A 20,283-nucleotide genomic window follows, 5' to 3' on the forward strand; every position below is an offset into this window, starting at 1 on the left:
GACAGATTCGAAATTCAAATGTAATATTTTTTTATAATTAAGTGTAACAGTATTTATGGCCAGACTAAGTATAGTTAGAAGTCGGGCTATAATTTTTTATACTCTAACTAGCTTTTCACCCGCGGCTTCGCCCGCGTATAATTCGCTTATATCGCGCGACATGGTAAGGAGTATTTTCTTCGTATTAAAAAGTATGTTTTGTTCTTTCCCACGTTTAGCTCCATCTTCATACCAAGTTTCATCAAAATCGGTTTGACAATAACGAACTTTCATACAAACATTCATCCCCTCTTTCAACCCTTTCTACCCTTTTTTCGCGTTAAAAAGTATCCTATGTATTTTCCCAAGTTCAGTTCTATCTTCATACCAAATTTTGTCAAAATCGGTTCCTTGGTTTTGGCGTGAAAGCGTAACAGACAGACAGACAGACAGACAGAATTACTTTCGCATTTATAATATTAGTTGGGATAAACTTCTACCTCTTATCGTGACGAATATTGGTAACGGTATATCGAAAGTCAAGCTTGGACCACGCTGATACAATAATAGGATTATCCGTAATAACTAACAAACTATAAAATATTGTACCGACTCTCTCTATTATACCTACATCAAGTTCAATACTTAAAGGGATATTCTGGTACGTCGCGAGTCGCGACTTATAATAGCGTTAATAGTCTATTGTTATTCTGATAGATGGAATATATCTTATAAATGAGCGTTGATTTAAATTGTTATGAGAATTCATAAGAACGACTTTTGTGAAAATTTACATTTTGTGTATTATCCTATTATTTTTCATATTAAAATATAGCTTCTTTTTACTGATCGAATAAAGTAGGAGTACTTTTCGAAGATGTACCTAATATTATTTATCTAAAATTATAAACTGCGCCAAAAATGTCGATCGATGCCCTCTAGTATGACAATTCCACCTACTTACCTAATTAAATTAAATAAGTGTGTTCATAGCATGTTTATGGATTGTCTTTGAATTAAACTAACAAAAGAAGCTACTTCCTGATTTCATATATCTATCCGTAGCATACTCTTATTTATATGTTTAATTGAATATTAAACCGGTTAATATAATATTGATAAATTTGTTTCCTAAGTATTTAATAACAGTACTCTTATGTAACCAACAAAAGGTTATTAAAGAAAAATTGTAATTATATACAGTAATATATAGTACCTGGTTCTAATTCGTATATTCTTAACTAGCGGTCCGCCCCGGCTTCGCCCGTGTTACATATATAGCCTTCTTCAATAAATGGGCTATCTAACACTGAAAGAATTTTTCAAATCGGAAAAGTAGTTCCGGAGATTAGTGCGTTGAAACAAACAAACAAACTCTTCAGTTTTATAATATTTGTATAGAATATAGATTGCTTTTCACAGATTAATATAATAAGCGCCTTTCAGTAAACACTTACTTTAATATACTCCGCGTTGCATTTGCTAAGACAACTAGTTTAATTTTTAATTTATTATTGCTTCTATGTTTTTATAAATCATACAATTTTAGTAGGTACCTAACTTGTAGATGAAAAATGTTTATTCCTAACCGTTTTCATATTTAAAATATTATTCGGAGTTGTATTATTTATTATTTCTGATGAAAAATAGATAAATGATAAATTTCTGTATGTATACTGGTATATAAATAAAATTGTTTTCATATTTTAATTTCAATATTTAACTTACTTAACGTCAGTCTTTATGCACCTGTTAGTTTTCTTTATTGATCCATGCATTATTTTGTCTAATGAAATATATGGTATTTTTCAGAAAAAACGTAACAAAAATTTTACTTATAACCATTCAACATACGTTGTAGCGTATCTATTATACGCCATGAGTCATTTAATTTAATTAACATTGCATAGATCTAGCTAGAGAAAATGCACTAACTGTAACCTTGCTCGCCTTCCGTCGAATGATCGTTTTTGTGGATATATCAGGTGCTCTAGAAAACGTTATAATATGTTCTTATCAACTTCGAATGCCTATATATTACCGATTACTACTAATTAGAAAAAAAAAACAAAAAATATCGTTGAATCTATGTACTTCTGAAGTTTATTTTGCGGCTAAAAGTTATTCTACAATCGGTAAGTCTTAGGCTTCAGTTGTGTTTGCGTCGCGCTAGCGCTCGACTGTGCGCCTCGCTCTTTGTATTTTTCACTAAGCGTTCCTTTCAATAACATTGAATCGACCGTGATAACTTTACGAATTTTTATTGAAACACCGTACGTTTTAACGTAAATCTCTGGTCATTTAAGACATAATGCAGTGCTAATTGTCAAAAGTGTGTTGAGCGAAATAAACTGCAATAATTAAATCATAACTGAATCTTTAAGAATCGCGCAATTACAACCACGTTTACATCCAGCCTTCAGAATAAATATCAGTTCTCATTGTTAGGTTTTGTGTGCCAGGCATCATCTTTAAGTTGGTCAATTCGATTGCATAAATCAGCAAGAGTGGCGTATGCAAATTTCAATAAGTGCAAATTAAATGTAAACAAGTTGTCTTGAATTATGGCTCTTGAAACTATTAAATATCTGTGATTTTAGCAATTGCATGTATGAATACTTTTAGTTATGGTATGTCAATTTACTTCAATAATACAATATACTAGCTGCGCCCCGAGGTTTCACCCAAGTAAGTCCTAATCCCGTAGGAACATCGGGATAAAAAGTTTCCTATATGTTATTCCAGTTGTCCAGATATCATGTACCAAATTTAATTGCAATCAGTTCAGTAGTTTTTGCGTGAAAGAGCAACAAACTCACACATATCCCTACAAACTTTCGCATTTATAATTAGTAGGAGTAGGACAATAGGATTTATAATATTAGTAGGAAGGATATTGGACTTATCTCACATCAGGTGATTTATTTTCATGATGGAGTATGTGCATAGCCCGTATCCTTTTCCTCGCCCTTCCCAGTCTTTTCATTTATTCCTTCCATCAATCATTTTGTTATTCCTTATCTGCTAAACTCGGCAAACATCATCACAAAGAAGAAACGTTTCATTCAGAACTTAGTCTTTTTCTTAGATTTTTGAGAATGTGTTTATATTCTCTTAATATTATTCTACTCATAGCCTGAACCGGCTATATAAACTATGTTGCTTGACGCAATTCAAACATTAACAATTCGATCCGCACAATATTAGGGACCATAAATGCATGCATTTCCGTTGGTAACACCAATACTGGGCATCGACAAATTAGTCGCATTAGATAATAATGATGAACGATCTTATCAGGAAAGTACTACGTGTTGCTTGTCTTCAGGCTACGTGCTGTATCTCATTTTAGTGATTTAAAGTTATATTCTAAGATATTCTGTATACTATTACTTGAAAGCATCACAAAACAATTTGTTATTATCTTCACGCTTTCGTTCACCGCTGAAACGTTATTTTGGTTTGAAATTATCTAGCGATTGTATAATATGCACCAACGGTAATTTTTGTCCCACGAGCCGGGCGTCGCGGGCATCTTGCTTCCTTCTCGGAAGGTGCTCGCGTGATCACTGATAGCCGACACTCCTCGATGGGTTCACGGAATTCATAACGTACGCACACGTCGTGCTGCACGGCATCTCTCGCACGTTGCGATTACGATTCGATTGCTTTTTGCACCGAAAGATGCAATCTTCTTTGCATATTGACTTGGCGAATTCCGTGTAGCTTTGTCGGACAGTTACTATGTAAAACGCTGCACGACAATGCGGCATTTGGCCTACTAAACGGCGACTTATTGAAGTTATCCATAATGGGATGTAGCATGTGGTACGGTGGCTGAACGCGAGGCCGTGTTTGGTCACTGGTGCGCGAAGGTCAAGGCTCCTTCGCGCCATTGGCCTGATACAAACAGTTCTGAGTTCAGTGCTGCATCTTAACCATTCCATTGCACTGCTTTACGCTGATGGTGGTCACTTTTATTAGTGTAGGTAATATTCATTGATATTAATAGTGATCAAAATGCTTGCCAATCCAAAAACATAGTTTCTCACATTTTGTTTAACAAAAGTGATAGAAAGTGATATGTTAAGTTTATGCCAGTGTTGTGGAAAAATGCTTACGTAAAAATGCAGGAAGATGAGGTGAAACCCGTGCCCCCTCCAAGGTACAAAAAACGAGCGAAATTAGCTTCAAACAATGAACGTCAACGGAGAATCGTAACATGGGTAATATTATAATTATAAGTTAATTATTAGCAATCAATTATTTCAGATTAATCTTCTAATGTTAAGACGCAATGTAACTCGCGAAATCTAAACGACAGGACAGTATAAGTGAATTATGACAGTATAAATAATTTATATAAACATATATAGCTAAATAACCTGCACTAGTACTTCATTAACAATAAAAACTATAGACGCTAACACGAAAATCCCACAATGACTGACATTAATAACTTGATCATTGAAATGAATCGCGAATCCCACAAAAGCCTGCGAACGCAGACAAAACAGCTGTGTTATGAATGGCCTTTGAAAACATCATCCAAGTGTTCAATACAACGATTATCTTGGATGAATAGTTCCAATGTAAAGACCGCGTGGGAATGAAAACGACTTGAGCGTTTAAAATGGAGCTGTGATTTTGTGCAATTTTTTTCACAAGATACCGTGGACGCTTTTATCTAGGAGATAAGATTACTTTTGTTTGCTATATCTGAAGATTGGAATTTATATTACTTATCGCAGACCTCTCTTACGTTTGCATGGTATATATGCATTTATGATTTCTTTATATCTGATGTTCCTAAAAACGAAGGAGGTTCTCAATTAGACTGTATTTACTTTCTTTTAAGTTTTGTTACCTACTCCAATTCCTGGGGTTTTAACCGATTGGAGATAATTTGTTGTGATTTTTGTGATAGGAAAATGTAGTCCTATTTTAGAATGTGAAACGGTATCTTTTTTGAAAAACGAAATACGTGCAACAAACAACAAGTGAAACTGTGGGACCCAATAATACAAGATACGAGCATTGGTAAACCAAAGTAACCAATAATTAATCTTAATGTTCTTCCCAAATTCCAGGGTCCAGAGACATGGGTGGGTGTGAGAGCGTTGCGCGCCAGCTCCGGCGGTATACTCGACCCAGATGACCGCGTGTGTGATGTAGCCGATGATCGTGAGACGCTGACCGCGGAATGCGCGAACCAGGCGCAGCCGCGAGCCGCGCAGGCTGATGGCGCAAGCGGCTCCTCCGCGGGCACCGCCTCCCCTGATATGTTTCGGGTACGTTCATTAATTGATAGAGAAACGCATGTGGCATATCGATTGTGTGCTATGTGCATTGGTTGTTGTATACATATTATAACAAAAATATATCATAACTCATAAGGAACGCCCCATTTGATGTTTCATAGTTATTTATACGTGCTTTCTATAGCATAATGTATAATGCAGTTATGCAGTGTTATAATGCAGTTGCATTATAACGTAATAATCGCAAGATATTATAATATAAATATAATTATAATATCGTGTTTTATGCAAAACAAAAATATGCTATAACTATTAAGTAATAACATTTGCATATGTATGTAAAATTAAAAGTGAAAGTTTCAAAGAGAAAAATATTAATAAATTAATTAATCATTTCACAAAATTTCCTGTACGATACAAAAACATTTTATACAAAATTTTTAAATTTCAAGTCATATTTAAGGCGTTTGTCTTGTATAAATATACATTGTAATAAATTTTCTTTTTTCAAAATTAAACAAAAATTTCTTGATTTCATAATTAACTTCCAAGCTAAACATAGAATGTAATTTATAGTTTTTTACACTAAAATAGAAATTATGTATTTTTCATAAAATTTCTAAAACATTATTCATCTCATCAATAACAACAGTTTTTGTTAGTCCTATATAATTAAAAAAAAAAAATAGTGCCACATGTCATTGACGAAAGCGCCTGTTCTTTTTTTAAATATGAGCGCGGGATTTCTAAACATATTTTTTTAATTATGATATGAAATAAATCATGTTGCAACATGCCTAAAAATGTTGAGTACAAATTACAAGCTCAACATTTGTGACATGTTGTGACAAAATTCAGTTCAGATCTTAATATTCATTGAAGAAGAGAACTTATGTGAACACGTTGCTTGTTATATTTAATTTTGGGATTATTTGTGCAAATGGGATCTTGTTTTTCCGATTCATGTTCGTGTTTAAGGAAAAGTAAAAAAGTAAGTAGTGTTGTATTTGATATTATTATAAATTTCTAAAATTATATCTTCTGATAACGCCAAACTTTCTCTATATAAGTTTATAAAACTATATTATTTATTTTATATTTAACAAACCCTTAATAAATATATACTAAAAAGATAGCAAAACACGTATTCGTGCTGTTATCAGAATTTTAAATTACAGGTTCTTTTTTCTTCAATTAATTCGTAATTTCGTACCTTGTATTAACGTTTTAAGTTGTAGCATACAAATGTACTAGTTTCTCTATACATTTTTGAAATACCTAGGTATATCCATAAAAATTAAACATAACAAATTTGAAATTTCAAAATCATCACAAGGTTATCTTCATAGTATGTTCACGTGTTTACAAAGTCTTTGTTTTATAAAACGGTGCCTTATAAATCACCTACCATTTCTAATAATAAAAATAAGTGTTAATCAGATACGGTTAATTACGAAATAATCTAAGCATTAGGCGTTTCATATATAAAGGATTATATAATAACGCCTTCATATTTGTGGAGTGATCTGAATATTGCAAATAAAATGAATATAATGTGATGGTGTTTAATGGGCATGCCATAAAAAGGTTTTATAATAAATAATTACCAATAACCTTTATCGTATAAAACAAATATGGGTGCTTTGCAGAATTGTAGATAGCGTGATTGAAGTAGGCTAACTGGATTAGAGAATGGCCAGCACGCTAGCCGCTTGATATGAGTAAACACTAAACGTGTTATTGCAGTTCATTGTGTCTATAAATCGATTTTGCCTTAAGTATATAATATATTTCATACACATAGTATAAACATAGTCGCTTTCTGTCTGTCCCTATATCCCTAGGCTTTAATCTTTAAAACTACGCAATGGATTTTGATGGGGTTTTTTTTTGTGGTTCAAAAGAAATGTTTATATGTATAGTCACATCTATTAATCTACTCCGAATTTAACGGGCCGACGAACGAAGCCGGGGGCAAAAGCTGTTACTCTATATTATAGAAATAACACGTTTTTATAACGCGAAATATCATTTTCATATTTCGCAAATAGAAATTAAAAGTCACTGAGTTATTATGATTTTATAGTAGTTTGTTCCTGCGGCTGCACTCACGTAGTATAAAGTATAGGGATAATTAATGTATAAGTTTGTAGTATCTAGGACTATGTATACTAGGACCGGCCCATAAAAAACTAGGTTTCTATAAATTAACACAAATTGCAAATATCAATAACAGTTATTTCTATTTTATATTTTGCGGTAACTTCAACCACATTTCAATTGCTTTCTCATCTTTCCTCAAACATAATTTTATTTCAGTGAAATCACGTGTAAATATTGAAAATATCGTGCTTAGGTTTTTAATTTATAGACATCTACACATTGAAACTTGGTTGTAATTTGCGTTCCGAGTTGTATCATTATTTATCAGTATGCATGTATGTGTATAGTCAGTGCTCAGGTTACATTAGTATCGGGGTTGGGTAGTTAGGTACCAACCACACCTTCATTTGGAATTGGAGTCATAGTGATAATACAACGCATTTCGAGTTAACGAGGGCGATACGAAACTCTAATTCATCCAGTATATTGTAAACTTTTTCGTATTTAGGTTTTCAAAGAAATTCAAATGCAATTCTGTTATTGATTTTTGTCCTAAATGTTGCATTTGATTTGATTAGTACATACTTAATATAGCATGTTGTTTTCCTTCAATTAATATTATATCTATCACAATCATATTGTAAAATTACCTTTTATGAAACAACCGACAATTCATGAAATAATACAGTTGAACACAGTCAATGTTTTTAGCAATATTAACGCTTGCTTTAAAGAACTTAAATCTTAAGTTTTTTACGTTAAAGGTTTAATTAATATCATCAAATGGTTTATTTTACGTACTCGTATATACCTACTTACTAACTTCATAAATGTTTGGATTTCACACATATTAAATTTATTAAAACTCAATTTTCAGGGAGGAGGCGGAGTAGGCGGCAGTATGCGGGTACCGAACACCGACTCATGCGTGGAGGTTGGAGCTGCAGATCTTGAAGATGGCGCCAACGGGCTTCAGGTGCGGCGTGGCAGTGAACCCACCTTACACCAGGATACTCTACCACCACAACGACAGGTGAGAAATTCTTGAGGTTTTATACCTAACAAGGTAGTTAATATATGAATCCATTAGAAGCGAAATGATGGAGCTATTCTTCTGCATAGTTTAGGCTGGTCTATTTTTCCATTGAGATTCATAGTCATGAAAAGTCTAACTCGTGGATTAAACATCCTAATATTAAAACAACGATTTATTTTAAAATATTAATTGCTTATTAATTATTTCCAAAAATCTATTGAATTAAAATTAAGGCGTATGTCATGATGGAATCTGTTTTAATGATTTCCAAAAATATTTAATCAATCGGTATCCCTGAAGCTAAATTAATGTCAGATAAGGATATCAACGCTGGCTATGTTGTCTACCAGTTAATGACCAGTACAGTACACTAGGAATTACCAAAGTAAATCTTTAAATATTCTTAAAAGAAAATAAATAATTGCCAGAAGGCATATTATATAAGAACGTCTGTTGGCAAGCTAATGAAACAATACAGTCATATACATTATTCTCACCCAATTTTAAGGGCTAAATAAATGTAACAAAATTGTTAAACAGATATATCAAACAGATACATAATTATCAAACAGATATATTATACGCTACATTAAAATTTACTTTTGTGTAAAAAATTAAATACTTAAATACAATGGAATGTATCTGAGTTACATCTCAACACTCAGGTGACAGACCAAACGAAGCGCTGGTCGGCGGCGGTGGTGTGCCGCGACGACACGCACGCGCCGCGCGCGGAGCGCTCGCACGCGCACGCGCACGCGTACACGCACGCTGCAGACAACACGCACTTTCAGCGGCAGACGAATAGACTGTCTATGCAGTTCTCAGGGCCTGGGTGAGTTGAACCGAATATATTGTGCATTTCTTACATGTTTTAGAGTGTTTTAAAATTACTAAACTGTATATAGCAGTGGTGGCTCAATGGTGAGAACCTCGGACTTCAAAATCGATAAGTCGGGGTTCGAGACCGGGGCGAGCGTGCAGGACATAAATTGATTTTTCAATCTATTTGCGCATGAGGATAACATTACCACTGCTTAAAACGGTGAAGGAAAACATCGTGAGGAAACCGGCATGTCCGAGAATCAAAAGTTCGACCACATGTGACATCTGCCAACCCGCTCTTGGCCAGCCTGGTGGATTATGGCCTGAACCCTCATAAGGGACCTGTGTCCCAGCAGAGGGAACATATATATGGACTGATGAATAAACTGTATATATGTACAGTAATCATTACAAGTTTGTGAGAAAGAGATAGTTCTACTAAAAAAAAGTAATACTAATTCAGTATTCTCCCATTCCAGCAGCGGCGTATGGATGGAGGCAGCAGAACGAGTACAGATGTACGGCAGCAAGAGTCTACCGCGGGACGCGCGCCGCGAGCCGCTGGGGCAGGACACTAGCGAGCATAGCAATAGGTTCGTGTGGATATGCAACTTAAACTCATCAAAAACGTTTTTTTTATTCAAGATAAATCAGTAGGTCAGTGAGGAATAATAATGGATATGGAAATTTAATAAAACATACATTTTGTCTTAGCATCACTCTATGTATGTTAGGATTGATTATAAAAATACACCAAAAATATCCAAAGATCTCTCTCTGTATTATTAAATAATAAAGACTGCATACTAAAGAGCGATATTTTTTTTTATTTTTTTTATTTTTTTATGTCACAGTTGGCAATGGAGCTGGTGGGACGCCTGATGGTAAGCACTACCACCGCCCATGAACATTTGCAGAGGCGTAAAGTCGATTACAGACCTTACGCCTCTACAAATGGATTGCCGACTTTAAATTGAAAAGAGATTAAGAAAGGATTGGCGAGAGGAATAAAGGAAAGGACTGGGAAGGGGAAGGAAAAGGATATGGGCCTCCGGCTCCCCCACTCACCGAACGAAACACAGCAGAATGCTATTTCACGCCGGTTTTCTGTGGGGGTGTGGTACTTCCACGGTGCGAGCTGGCCCAATTCGTGCTGAAGCGTGATCGACTACCACATACATAGCTAGAAAACTATACAAGGATGACCGCAAAACAAATTCATATATTTTTCTCTTTTACACAATTACTCTCGAATCAAATGCTACGTTATCTTTTTATTTACCCATTTAAAATGTTCAAAAACATATAACAGAGTGGAGGACATGTTGCGGTGGGTGTCGGGGGTCAACAACGTGACGAATGTTCACACCGTGCAGGAGCGACCCTTGGATCTCATGAATGAAGGTATGCATTTATCCCATAAACCAGAAATCTTATATTATCTAGATATTGCTTTATACTTATTTAATCTAACACCTCAATATAGATTATGTACCTTTAATATTTAAACATAGAAAACCTAAAAGTGGAATGTTTTGAAAAAAGTTAGATTGTCTGAAATTATATACTTTACAGTTTACACCATTACAGCTACTCAACACTTTGATCCAATGAAAATGGTAATAATGAATAATCCGTTAATTATCACAGTCCATTTTAATGACTCTTCTCATAAATCAATTTACTAGAGAAGACAAGTCATATGATTAACGAAAATTGACTCACTTAACTAATGCCTAATTAAACATACATTAATTTTATTCTTCTGACTTTTTTATTGAAATGCATTTGATAGTAACTAGTCTGCTTGGTGGTTAGTTATAATTAAATTAAAATGTTTTCCCTTATGATTGTTATTTGAATTTGTTAATTATATGTATTTTTGTAGCTGTCAATATGTGGTTAATTTAGTTTCAATTATTACATTTAAAGTGCAAAAACTCGTTTCCTTTAGTTTAATTTAAAATAAAACTATGACGTATTTCTGGTAGTATAAGCCAAAGGGATGAAGACATTTTTTTTTTATAAAAAATAAAATCACCAGGTCGTACCAGCGAGCGTGCTGTATCCGGTATGGAGGTCCCCGTGAGCCCCAGCAAGCCCTGCAGCGGGGCGCAGAGCGTGCCCGTGTCACTGGTGAAGGGCGAGAAGGGGCTCGGCTTTACCATCACCACAAGGGACAACCCCACTGGGGGACACTGCCCCATTTATATTAAGAATATATTGCCTAAGGTAAATAACACGTTACATGTATATACATATATGAAATAACAAAAAAAAACAGTTGACTTGAGAACCTCCCTCCCTTTTAAATTAATTATAATAATCTTCACAACTGTGATAATACGGAAAATTACATAACTACAAATCAAAAATTTAGCAGACATTTAATTAGTGTCTTTACATAGCACTGTATCAAGAGATCTAATTTGTAGTCTCTACTCTGTTCGTGACTAACATAAAAAAGTTAAACACACTTATGTTCATTGTTATATAATACAATTATATTTAATATTCTAAAACGATTACCAGGGTGCAGCAGTAACAGACGGTAGACTACGAGCTGGAGATAAGCTTGTATCGGTGAATGGAGTGTCAGTGTCCGGGCTCACACAGCAACAAGTGGTCGCGCTGTTGAGGAACACGCCCACTGACTCCACCGTGGATATACTGGTGGAACGGCCCTTGCCTAATCGGACACAGGTATTCAACATTTATTTATTCAATTAGATATCTTATATAAGTACTACTTTGGAAGCTCTTTCGTTTAGTTTATTATTCAAGAGATAAGGTTTTAAATGCCATGAGACAATCAATCGAATCAACTTGGAAACTAGTATTTCTCTAATTGTATCGATTTACAAAATGTACATCTGCTTGTGAACTAAAACAAATAACAAATATATATTTTTTGTTATATGTATTCATTTTCAATAATTCTGTCAATTTCATGGTCCAAATCCCTATTTTGCGGAGTATTAAACATTTATATCTAAAATTTGGTCTCCCACTAGCAGTAACCAATAATAATAATTTATAATAAACTTTTATTTCCACCCTGGATTTAAACTTATAAGCAACGGCCTGTAATATTTTTCAATCTCTATATCCACTTTAATTACAGAGGGTTGAGCCCCAGCAGAGTCCAACCAAATACGTAGAAAAAGCAATAGGTGCCCCAAAACCAGCAGAGGGTGAACGAGCCATAGAGAACGGAAGGGTGTCGAGTATTGTGAACGCGATTAATGCAAACAACAACAACAACTCCATAAGAGGCAGAGTTTCCAAGAGCTCTTCGAAAGATGACCTGGTTAAAGACCAGTCTTTAGATTCTGCATTGCAGGATGCCTTGAATTCTTCTACGGGATCTGTAAGTTTGCTTTTGGTCTAGAATTCATTTAAACCTTTTACTTCAGAATAATGTATTGTTCTTATTGATGTGTCCATATTTGTAAACATTTTATAATAATATACTTTTGAGCTGAGATTTATTTGACAAATAATGGACAACTTCATTTTATTATTTTAGGTATCAGGGCTTAGGAATCGTCTCATATTAAGGTTAGAAGTGCCCGTGCACGAGTCAGAAAAGGCGGGTCTAGGTATAAGTGTGAAGGGAAAAGTGACGGCTAGTCCGAAACCTCATGACTTGGGGATATTCATCAAGTCGGTGCTACATGGAGGTGCTGCTTCTAGGGATGGCAGGTTAGTTTACTTTATTGTTTACTTATCAGTATATAACATCGATTTAACTTTCTGTTATACACTTTTATTATTAAATTTTTGTAATAATTAAAATACTGAACCACATGCACTGTTTGTTACATTATGAGGGTACAGATTGGCAATAGAAAATATGTTCGTATGAAATTTCAATTTGTCTGTGGTCATTGATATATTCAACAAATGATGTAAGGAAAATGTGGAAAAGCGACCATGATTATTAATGCATTCTTCGTTTGCATGTATTATATATTAAACAATCCAACCATTCATGTTCTTACTCGCTAAACTCTTATACCGCTACAAAAAAAGCTGTTGTTTTCTATGACAGTCTTAAGTATTGCAATGCAAGAATAAATATTTCTAATATCAATCAATATCAAATCAATATTTCTAATAGCCGTTGTGCTATGTATATAATATTATTCCCATATAATATGCAACAGACTGCACACAAACGACCAGCTGCTGTCGGTGAACGGCGTGTCGCTGGTGGGGCAGTCCAACGCGGAGGCGATGGAGACGCTGCGGCGCGCGCTCGTGCACGCGCGCCCCAACGTGCGCGGCGCCATCTCGCTCACCATCGCGCGCCGCACTGGTGCGTACTGCGCGCGTGTGTGTGTGGAACAGGGCGACTGTGGAGTGGATGTTGACGTATTTTTTGGAGGAAATTGAATTTATAAAAATATTATAATAATAATTGAATTTATAGAAATATTATAATAATAATAAGTGATAAGAATATTTGGGATAAAAAAAAGAAATTTGATTTTTGAGGTGGGATTATGATCAGTAATTATGTATTACACAATGGCCTTTCATAAACGTGTAAGACTTGAGAACAAAGCAAAATTACATTTTACAAAAATACGTAATTGCTTTCCAGACAGTACAGACAACCTTGCGAGGTGGAAAGACGACACGCCGCCCAACGGCAACGACACTACCAACTCCAACGAGACTTCCCAAAACTACAACACCGTTATCTACAACAGCGAAAAGACGGACGTACAGAACAACAACCACGACGACAAGAAGCATTCGTCCGTCGTCACCATAAACAACAATAGCTGGATCTCGAACCAATCGGACGACAGCAAGGGCTACCTAGAGCGGGACAAAGATACGATTCCGCACGATAGCAAGCGGGACAGCTTCGAGTGGAGTCGCCTGGACGGCTGGAACCCGGTGATAGACCGGCTCACGGGCCTGCGCAACGAGAGCTACTACATGGCGACGCAGCTGGACGCGCCGCCGCACGCGCCCCACCCGCCCCAGCCGCCCCACCCGCCCCACGCCGGCCGCCTCGCCGCGCGCGCGCACAACCACCATCACGTTATCATCGAGGAGGATTATGGCACCAAGTGAGATAATACTGTAGCGTATGTATAGTTAAGAATCTCTGGCCCGATAAGACACGGTGCAGTACATAGCATAGACATCTGTCATTTTGTTTTGACAGAGCAAGCAAAGGAGCAGGTCGGCCACCTGATGGTTAGTGGTTACGACCGTAACACTTGTAACACTTGTAACAGGTCTTGCAGGTATCATACATAACACACACACCACACTACACACATACGTGTAATTTATATGACATTATGCAATTTGGTTTTTTCATTTTACACCTATACGTATAGCGTTATCCACAAAACAGCCCTTCCAAAGCACACCTGACATTCCATAATGCATAAACTACATGATTCAGTGATATGACAACGCCTAATGTAGTCCGGGGTGCAGGGGCGCGGGCAGCAACGGCGGCGAGTCGGGCAGCGAGTGCGGCGCCTTCAGCCGCGACGCGGTGGGGCGCCGCTCCATGTCGGAGAAGCGCCACGCCGCGCTCGACGCCAAGGCCACCGGCACCTACAAGAAGATCAAGGAGGTTAAGGCGGCCGGTCAGTGGGATACTGCACTTTGTTTTGTCATAGCGGCCGTGGAGCCTGTGGTTCGCATGATGGTAAGCGATCACCACCGCCCATGAACACACATACGCCGCCCGCTTTTAAAGGTAAGGGGTAAGGAAAGAATTGACAACTGGGAAGCGTTAGGAAATTAAAACGGGTTTCCGACTCCCCCTTCAGTGCACAACACACAGTAATATGCTACCATTTCACGCCAGCTTTCTATGGGGGCGTGGTACTTCCCTGGTGCGAGCCGGCCTAATCCGTGCCATAGCGTGCTTATTCCCACATTAAAAAGTCCGCAGTACTTCAAAATAAATAAATTTTAAAAGTGCACACTAGTGTTCTAACCGCACTGGAGTTCTATGTATTCACTTTTTACAAGTGATTTTTTATACATATAAAAGTAAGTGATTTAATAACGAGAAAATATTGATTACAGCTGTTCCAGTTGGTCCTGCACTAGGAATGCGGAAATCGTCTAGTCTAGAATCTCTCCAAACCGCCATACAAGAGACTCAAAGGAATCCACGTAATGAACCAATCTATGCGCGTGCGCATCCACGTAAGTGATGTGTGAACTGAATATCATTTCAGTAACAATTATGAAACATATAAAATTTTCTAAATTATAGAATTTTTCACACATTCTATAGTAATATAATATTATAAATTTTGATATAGGTAAATAAGATGGCAATTATTTAAAAAAATATATCAGAAAAACAGTTCATTGATGATTTGATAATAATGCAAAATGTAATGATAGCAATTGAATTAATCATGAAGGAATTCATTTATATCAATAAAACCACAATCCTTTATGGAGTTAACAGGAAAATTGATTTGAAGTTTTTAAACTATAAAATGTTAAAATTTTCCAGCCTTAAAACACTGGCTAACGGACGATAACAACGCGCCGGAGATCATCCGCGGCTCGCCGCAACAGTCCTCGCTCTCACACAAGAAGCCGTCTCTGCTCAAGTCTCTGTCGACTATGTTTAGGTGCGTATTACTTAGCAGATAGTAAAAACCAGACGTTCGTCCCGGCTTGGCCTGGATATCCAGATTTCTGTTGTATCCCAAGGAAGCACTTTATCGGGATTAAAAGTGTCATTAAAATCATGTCAGCTCATACCCTGTCTTATACCAAATTTCATCAAAATCCGTTCAGTAGTTTCAGCGTGATTGACAGACAAACGTCCAAACAGTAAATAAATTTTATGAGTGACTGTTTTTAGCTCTAGCTTATATTTACAGAACTTTTAGTGTCGCGATTTCGACTCATATATATAAATATCCCTATTTCTTGGTCACGCCATCACGCGTGAACGGCTGGATCGATTTCAAACTTCATCACTAGAAAGTTGCAATTGCACTGAGTGTCATAGGCTACACTAGTATATATATGTACGACGTGTGAAACCGGGGCGAACAGCTAGTAGTACTTTTTTATGTCACAGTCGGCAATGGAGCTGGTGGGCCGCCTGATGGTAAGCGCTACCATTGCCCATGAATATTTCGAGAGGCATAAGGTCCATTGCAGACTTTACGCCGTTAAAAATGGATTGCCAACTTTAAATTGGGAAAGGATTGGCAAGAGGAATAAAGGAGAGTACTGGGAAGGGGAAGGAAAAGGATATGGGCTTCCGGCTCCCTCACTCACCGAACGAAACACAGCAGAATCCTATTCACGCCGGTCTTCTGTGGGGGTGTGGTACTTCCCCTGTGCGAGCTGGCAATTCGTGCCGAAGCGTGCTCGTCTCCCACGTACACATGAGACACAGTATATAGCATATAACGGTGTGCGCGGCAGGCTCGGCAAGCCGCACAAGCGCGAGGAGGTGTACGGGCGCGCCTCGCCCGCGCGCTGCTCCGAGAAGTCGCTGTCGCACGCGCCGCACGAGCGCCGGGACGAGAACAGGTAATGCTTTGTGGGACATCGTTTTTATTTTCAACCGACTTCAACAAAAGGTGGAGGATTTTTAATTCGATTGTTTTTTTTGTTTGTTGTTTCATAACTTTTAAAAAAAGCATCATAAAATCAGTCCACCCAGTGACTGATTTTATGATGATTTTTTTATTTGAAACATAGTTCAATTTAAATTTGGCCTACTGGTGACAATTCAAAGGCAATTCTGGTTTTTGTTAAATTACATATTTTTAATTATTAATTTATTATGTTAATTATATATTACCTTTTGATTCAACTTCATTTATTCTGATTTTTTTTTTAATTAAATTATTATAAAAGTGCAGCTGGTAGTTTATTGTTTTTATATTTTTTTTATAAAATAGTCATAAAGAAACAATCTTATCTTTTATAATTTTCGTGCTGTTTTCGTGCTCTTTTGTCTATATTATGTGTAGAAAAGCGCTATAAAAACTTTTTGCATGAAGAAACAAAAGTTGTACCATTACATGTAAATACATCTACAAAAATGAAACAACACATCTATACAAATGTTAAACACAACACCAAAAATTATTAAATAAATTAAAAATATTTCGCAGAGAGGAGCTTCGTTCCCGCCAAAGCAGCGAACGCAGCACGCGGTCGGAGAGGCGACACGCACCCGCCATACAGGTAACAATCATCTCACAGAGACTATCATTTTAAAATATTAAAAATTATGCAAAAGTACGTATAAATGAAATAAGTAAAAATACGAATGTTAAATATATCTAATTTATAAACCAAAAATTTATTGTGTTAAAATAATGTAAGGAGAGTCTTTAATTACTAGTTTTATTATGTGAAAGAAATTTGTAAAAATTCGTCTTCGTCGTAGTAATTTTTGGTTACAGTTAGTTAAGTAACATGTATACATATTTTATGGTCTAGACTCTGAGCTAATATAAATAGAGATAAAGATGTTTTTAATTAACTTCCATTTAGTAATCCTACTATAATGTTTGTAAGAATAAACACACATCCGTACATGTGTGTATGTTGATGTGTGTTCACACGATAATCACTGGACTTATTTTGATGATACTTGTCAGTGATGTAGCTAACCCAGACAAAGCTATCGAAATATTTGCTTTTACCCGCGGATAAAACCGCGCGGCACAGCTAGTAAATTATGTTCACGTTTAATTTTTATAAGTTTTATAGCATTGAAATGCTTTATAAATGACAAATTGAAAGAATAGAACAAATTTAATCACGAGGCGGGATTCGCACCCGCTGCATTGCTACGGTTTGGCAAAAGACGCGGGTTCGAATCCCGCCTCGTGATCAAATTTTTTCCAGTCTTTCAAAATTTCTCATTTATATTCACGTTCTCAGGCAATGGAGAGCGCGTGGGGTCCAACGGGACACTACGTCAACTATGAAGAAATACAACAGAATTTGAAGTGAGTGTACTGCTTATTTTTAACCGACTTTGAAAAAGGAACAGATGCTATTTTCCGCTGTATATATATTTTGTTTTATTGCAAGACATTATTAGTAATGGATTTTTATATGGCCTATGAAAAGCACATAATTTAAACAAATAAAATGATATAAACCATCGAAATTATACAATTCACATTCATACAACAGTTATTATTATTCTTCTTTGATATTAAGTTCAATTTTTGAAACAACCTGAAGTGTAACATCTCATCCATTATAAACATAACATTCGAATTTGTAGACACAAGTTACTTAACTCTCATTATATATACAAACTATGATTAATCTATACTAATATTATAAAGCTGAAGGGTTTGTTTGAACGCACTAATCTCATGAACTACTGGTCCGATTTGAAAAAATATTTCAGTGTTAGATAGCCTATTTATTAAGAAAGGCTATAGGGTATATATGTACATCGGGCGAAGTCGGGGCGGACCGCTAGTACACAATAAATTGAGATCACTTCTAAGTTATAAGGAAAACCCAGCAAATTGTATACTCTTTTTCTTTGTTAATCATGTTATTTTTTAAGTTTCCTTATTTTTAAATTTTGTTGAAGAGTATTGAATAAATAAATAAAAAAAAGTAAATAGTAGTAGTAGTAGTACTAGCAGTAGAAGTAGTATTTATTTATTTATTTTTAATATTTATGTAGCGCGCGTCGAGAGAAACTAAGCGAAGTGCAAATTGGTCAAATGAGGCGGCAGGTCAACGCGCAGAGAGCCAAGGCGGACGAGGAAAGGTAACTAGCTGTTTATAAATCATCGTATATAATCCATTATTTATAATAAAATTGATCACAAATACAATCTATTTGTATCATTGTTTATTAATATATAATTTTCTCCCTTTCCCCAAATGAATTAATGGATACACTTAAAAATAACACAATAAAAATAACTCTAAAAAATTGTAATGAAAGTAAATACTTTAATATATATAATATAATATTTATGGAATTCGATTTATTCAAAATGACTTAAATAATTAATTACTCTTCAATGAGGGAAGCGTCTCAAGCATAATATAGGCATAATAATATATTGTAACTTATAAAGTAACAGCTTTTATGAAAATGGTTACAAATAATATAAATTCAACCGCTATGTACGTCAACAGTCTCTCAGAACTAATTCAAGGAATAATGATGAGATTTTGTTAAAGAAATCGCAAATTAATATGAAGTAGATAACTACGTGAATAAAAGTGGTGTGATAAATATAAAGATTAATAGATTTATAGAGAAAAAAGAAAAAAAATGATGTTAAAAAACCCTTCATTAATCAGTATAGCATTTTTTTTTTCATGTTGAAACATAGAGAAAATTTCATCCATACAAATGCCGTTATATTATATTAAGATATAATAAAGAAGTATAGATATTTTATTTATTTATGATACCTAAACTGGCAATCTTCATACCAAAAATATTTTTTTAAATAAGATTATAAATTATACAGACAGCCTGCAATTATGACCGGAGATAAAGACAAACAAAATACAATAAAATCCTGATTTATTATAAAGCATAATAGATCACGTTTTACCTGATCAATTAGATTCTGCTTATTCAATTACCTCACATACCCGTTAATGGCTACGAGAATTACAATTACAATACCTTTCCGTTATTACACGTCATTGAAATTATTTATCACTATTTATCGTTAAATTATCTATCAAGTTTAGAATTTTTGTATTCTAATGTCTGCTCTGTCACTAATAGAGCAAAATGTGAATCATTATCACTATGTAGTATAAAGCAAAGTCACTTCCCGCGTCTATATGTATGTTTGCTTAGATCTTTAAAAAACTAAAAAACTACACAATGGATTTTGATGGGTCTTTTTAATAGATAGAGTGATTTAAGAGGAAGGTTCATATGTATAATAATAACTATTAAACTACACCGAATTTTACGCATGCGAAGCCGCGGGCAAAAGTAATAGTAGTAACTTATAAATATAAAAACAAAAAAAAAAATCTCAACCCTTTTTTCGAAAAATAAGGAAATATATTCTCAAAAACAACATGACCTCCATGCGC

General features: G+C 35.4%; 1 protein-coding gene across 5 annotated transcripts in view; it reads left to right on the forward strand.

Moving 5' to 3' along the window:
• LOC119835265 (partitioning defective 3 homolog) overlaps nt 1-20,283 on the forward strand; it is a 42,764-nt gene that overhangs the window by 17,601 nt on the left and 4,880 nt on the right. For 2 of the 5 annotated variants that reach the window (XM_038359990.1, XM_038359991.1), the window contains exons 2-19: nt 5,070-5,270; nt 8,221-8,376; nt 9,045-9,214; nt 9,684-9,797; nt 10,517-10,608; nt 11,249-11,436; nt 11,737-11,907; nt 12,329-12,574; nt 12,734-12,909; nt 13,374-13,525; nt 13,814-14,291; nt 14,671-14,825; nt 15,274-15,396; nt 15,716-15,836; nt 16,648-16,755; nt 17,346-17,418; nt 18,124-18,191; nt 18,893-18,979. In XM_038359990.1, the coding sequence (XP_038215918.1) occupies nt 5,070-5,270; nt 8,221-8,376; nt 9,045-9,214; nt 9,684-9,797; nt 10,517-10,608; nt 11,249-11,436; nt 11,737-11,907; nt 12,329-12,574; nt 12,734-12,909; nt 13,374-13,525; nt 13,814-14,291; nt 14,671-14,825; nt 15,274-15,396; nt 15,716-15,836; nt 16,648-16,755; nt 17,346-17,418; nt 18,124-18,191; nt 18,893-18,979 (2,879 nt within the window). Of the gene's footprint in view, nt 1-3,968; nt 4,206-5,069; nt 5,271-8,220; nt 8,377-9,044; nt 9,215-9,683; nt 9,798-10,516; nt 10,609-11,248; nt 11,437-11,736; nt 11,908-12,328; nt 12,575-12,733; nt 12,910-13,373; nt 13,526-13,813; nt 14,292-14,670; nt 14,826-15,273; nt 15,397-15,715; nt 15,837-16,647; nt 16,756-17,345; nt 17,419-18,123; nt 18,192-18,892; nt 18,980-20,283 lie in introns of those variants that run through there. The other 3 variants (XM_038359988.1, XM_038359992.1, XM_038359989.1) reach the window with 3 other exon arrangements.

Source organism: Zerene cesonia, chromosome 20, assembly GCF_012273895.1.
Source record: "Zerene cesonia ecotype Mississippi chromosome 20, Zerene_cesonia_1.1, whole genome shotgun sequence".
Taxonomy (NCBI): domain Eukaryota; kingdom Metazoa; phylum Arthropoda; class Insecta; order Lepidoptera; family Pieridae; genus Zerene; species Zerene cesonia.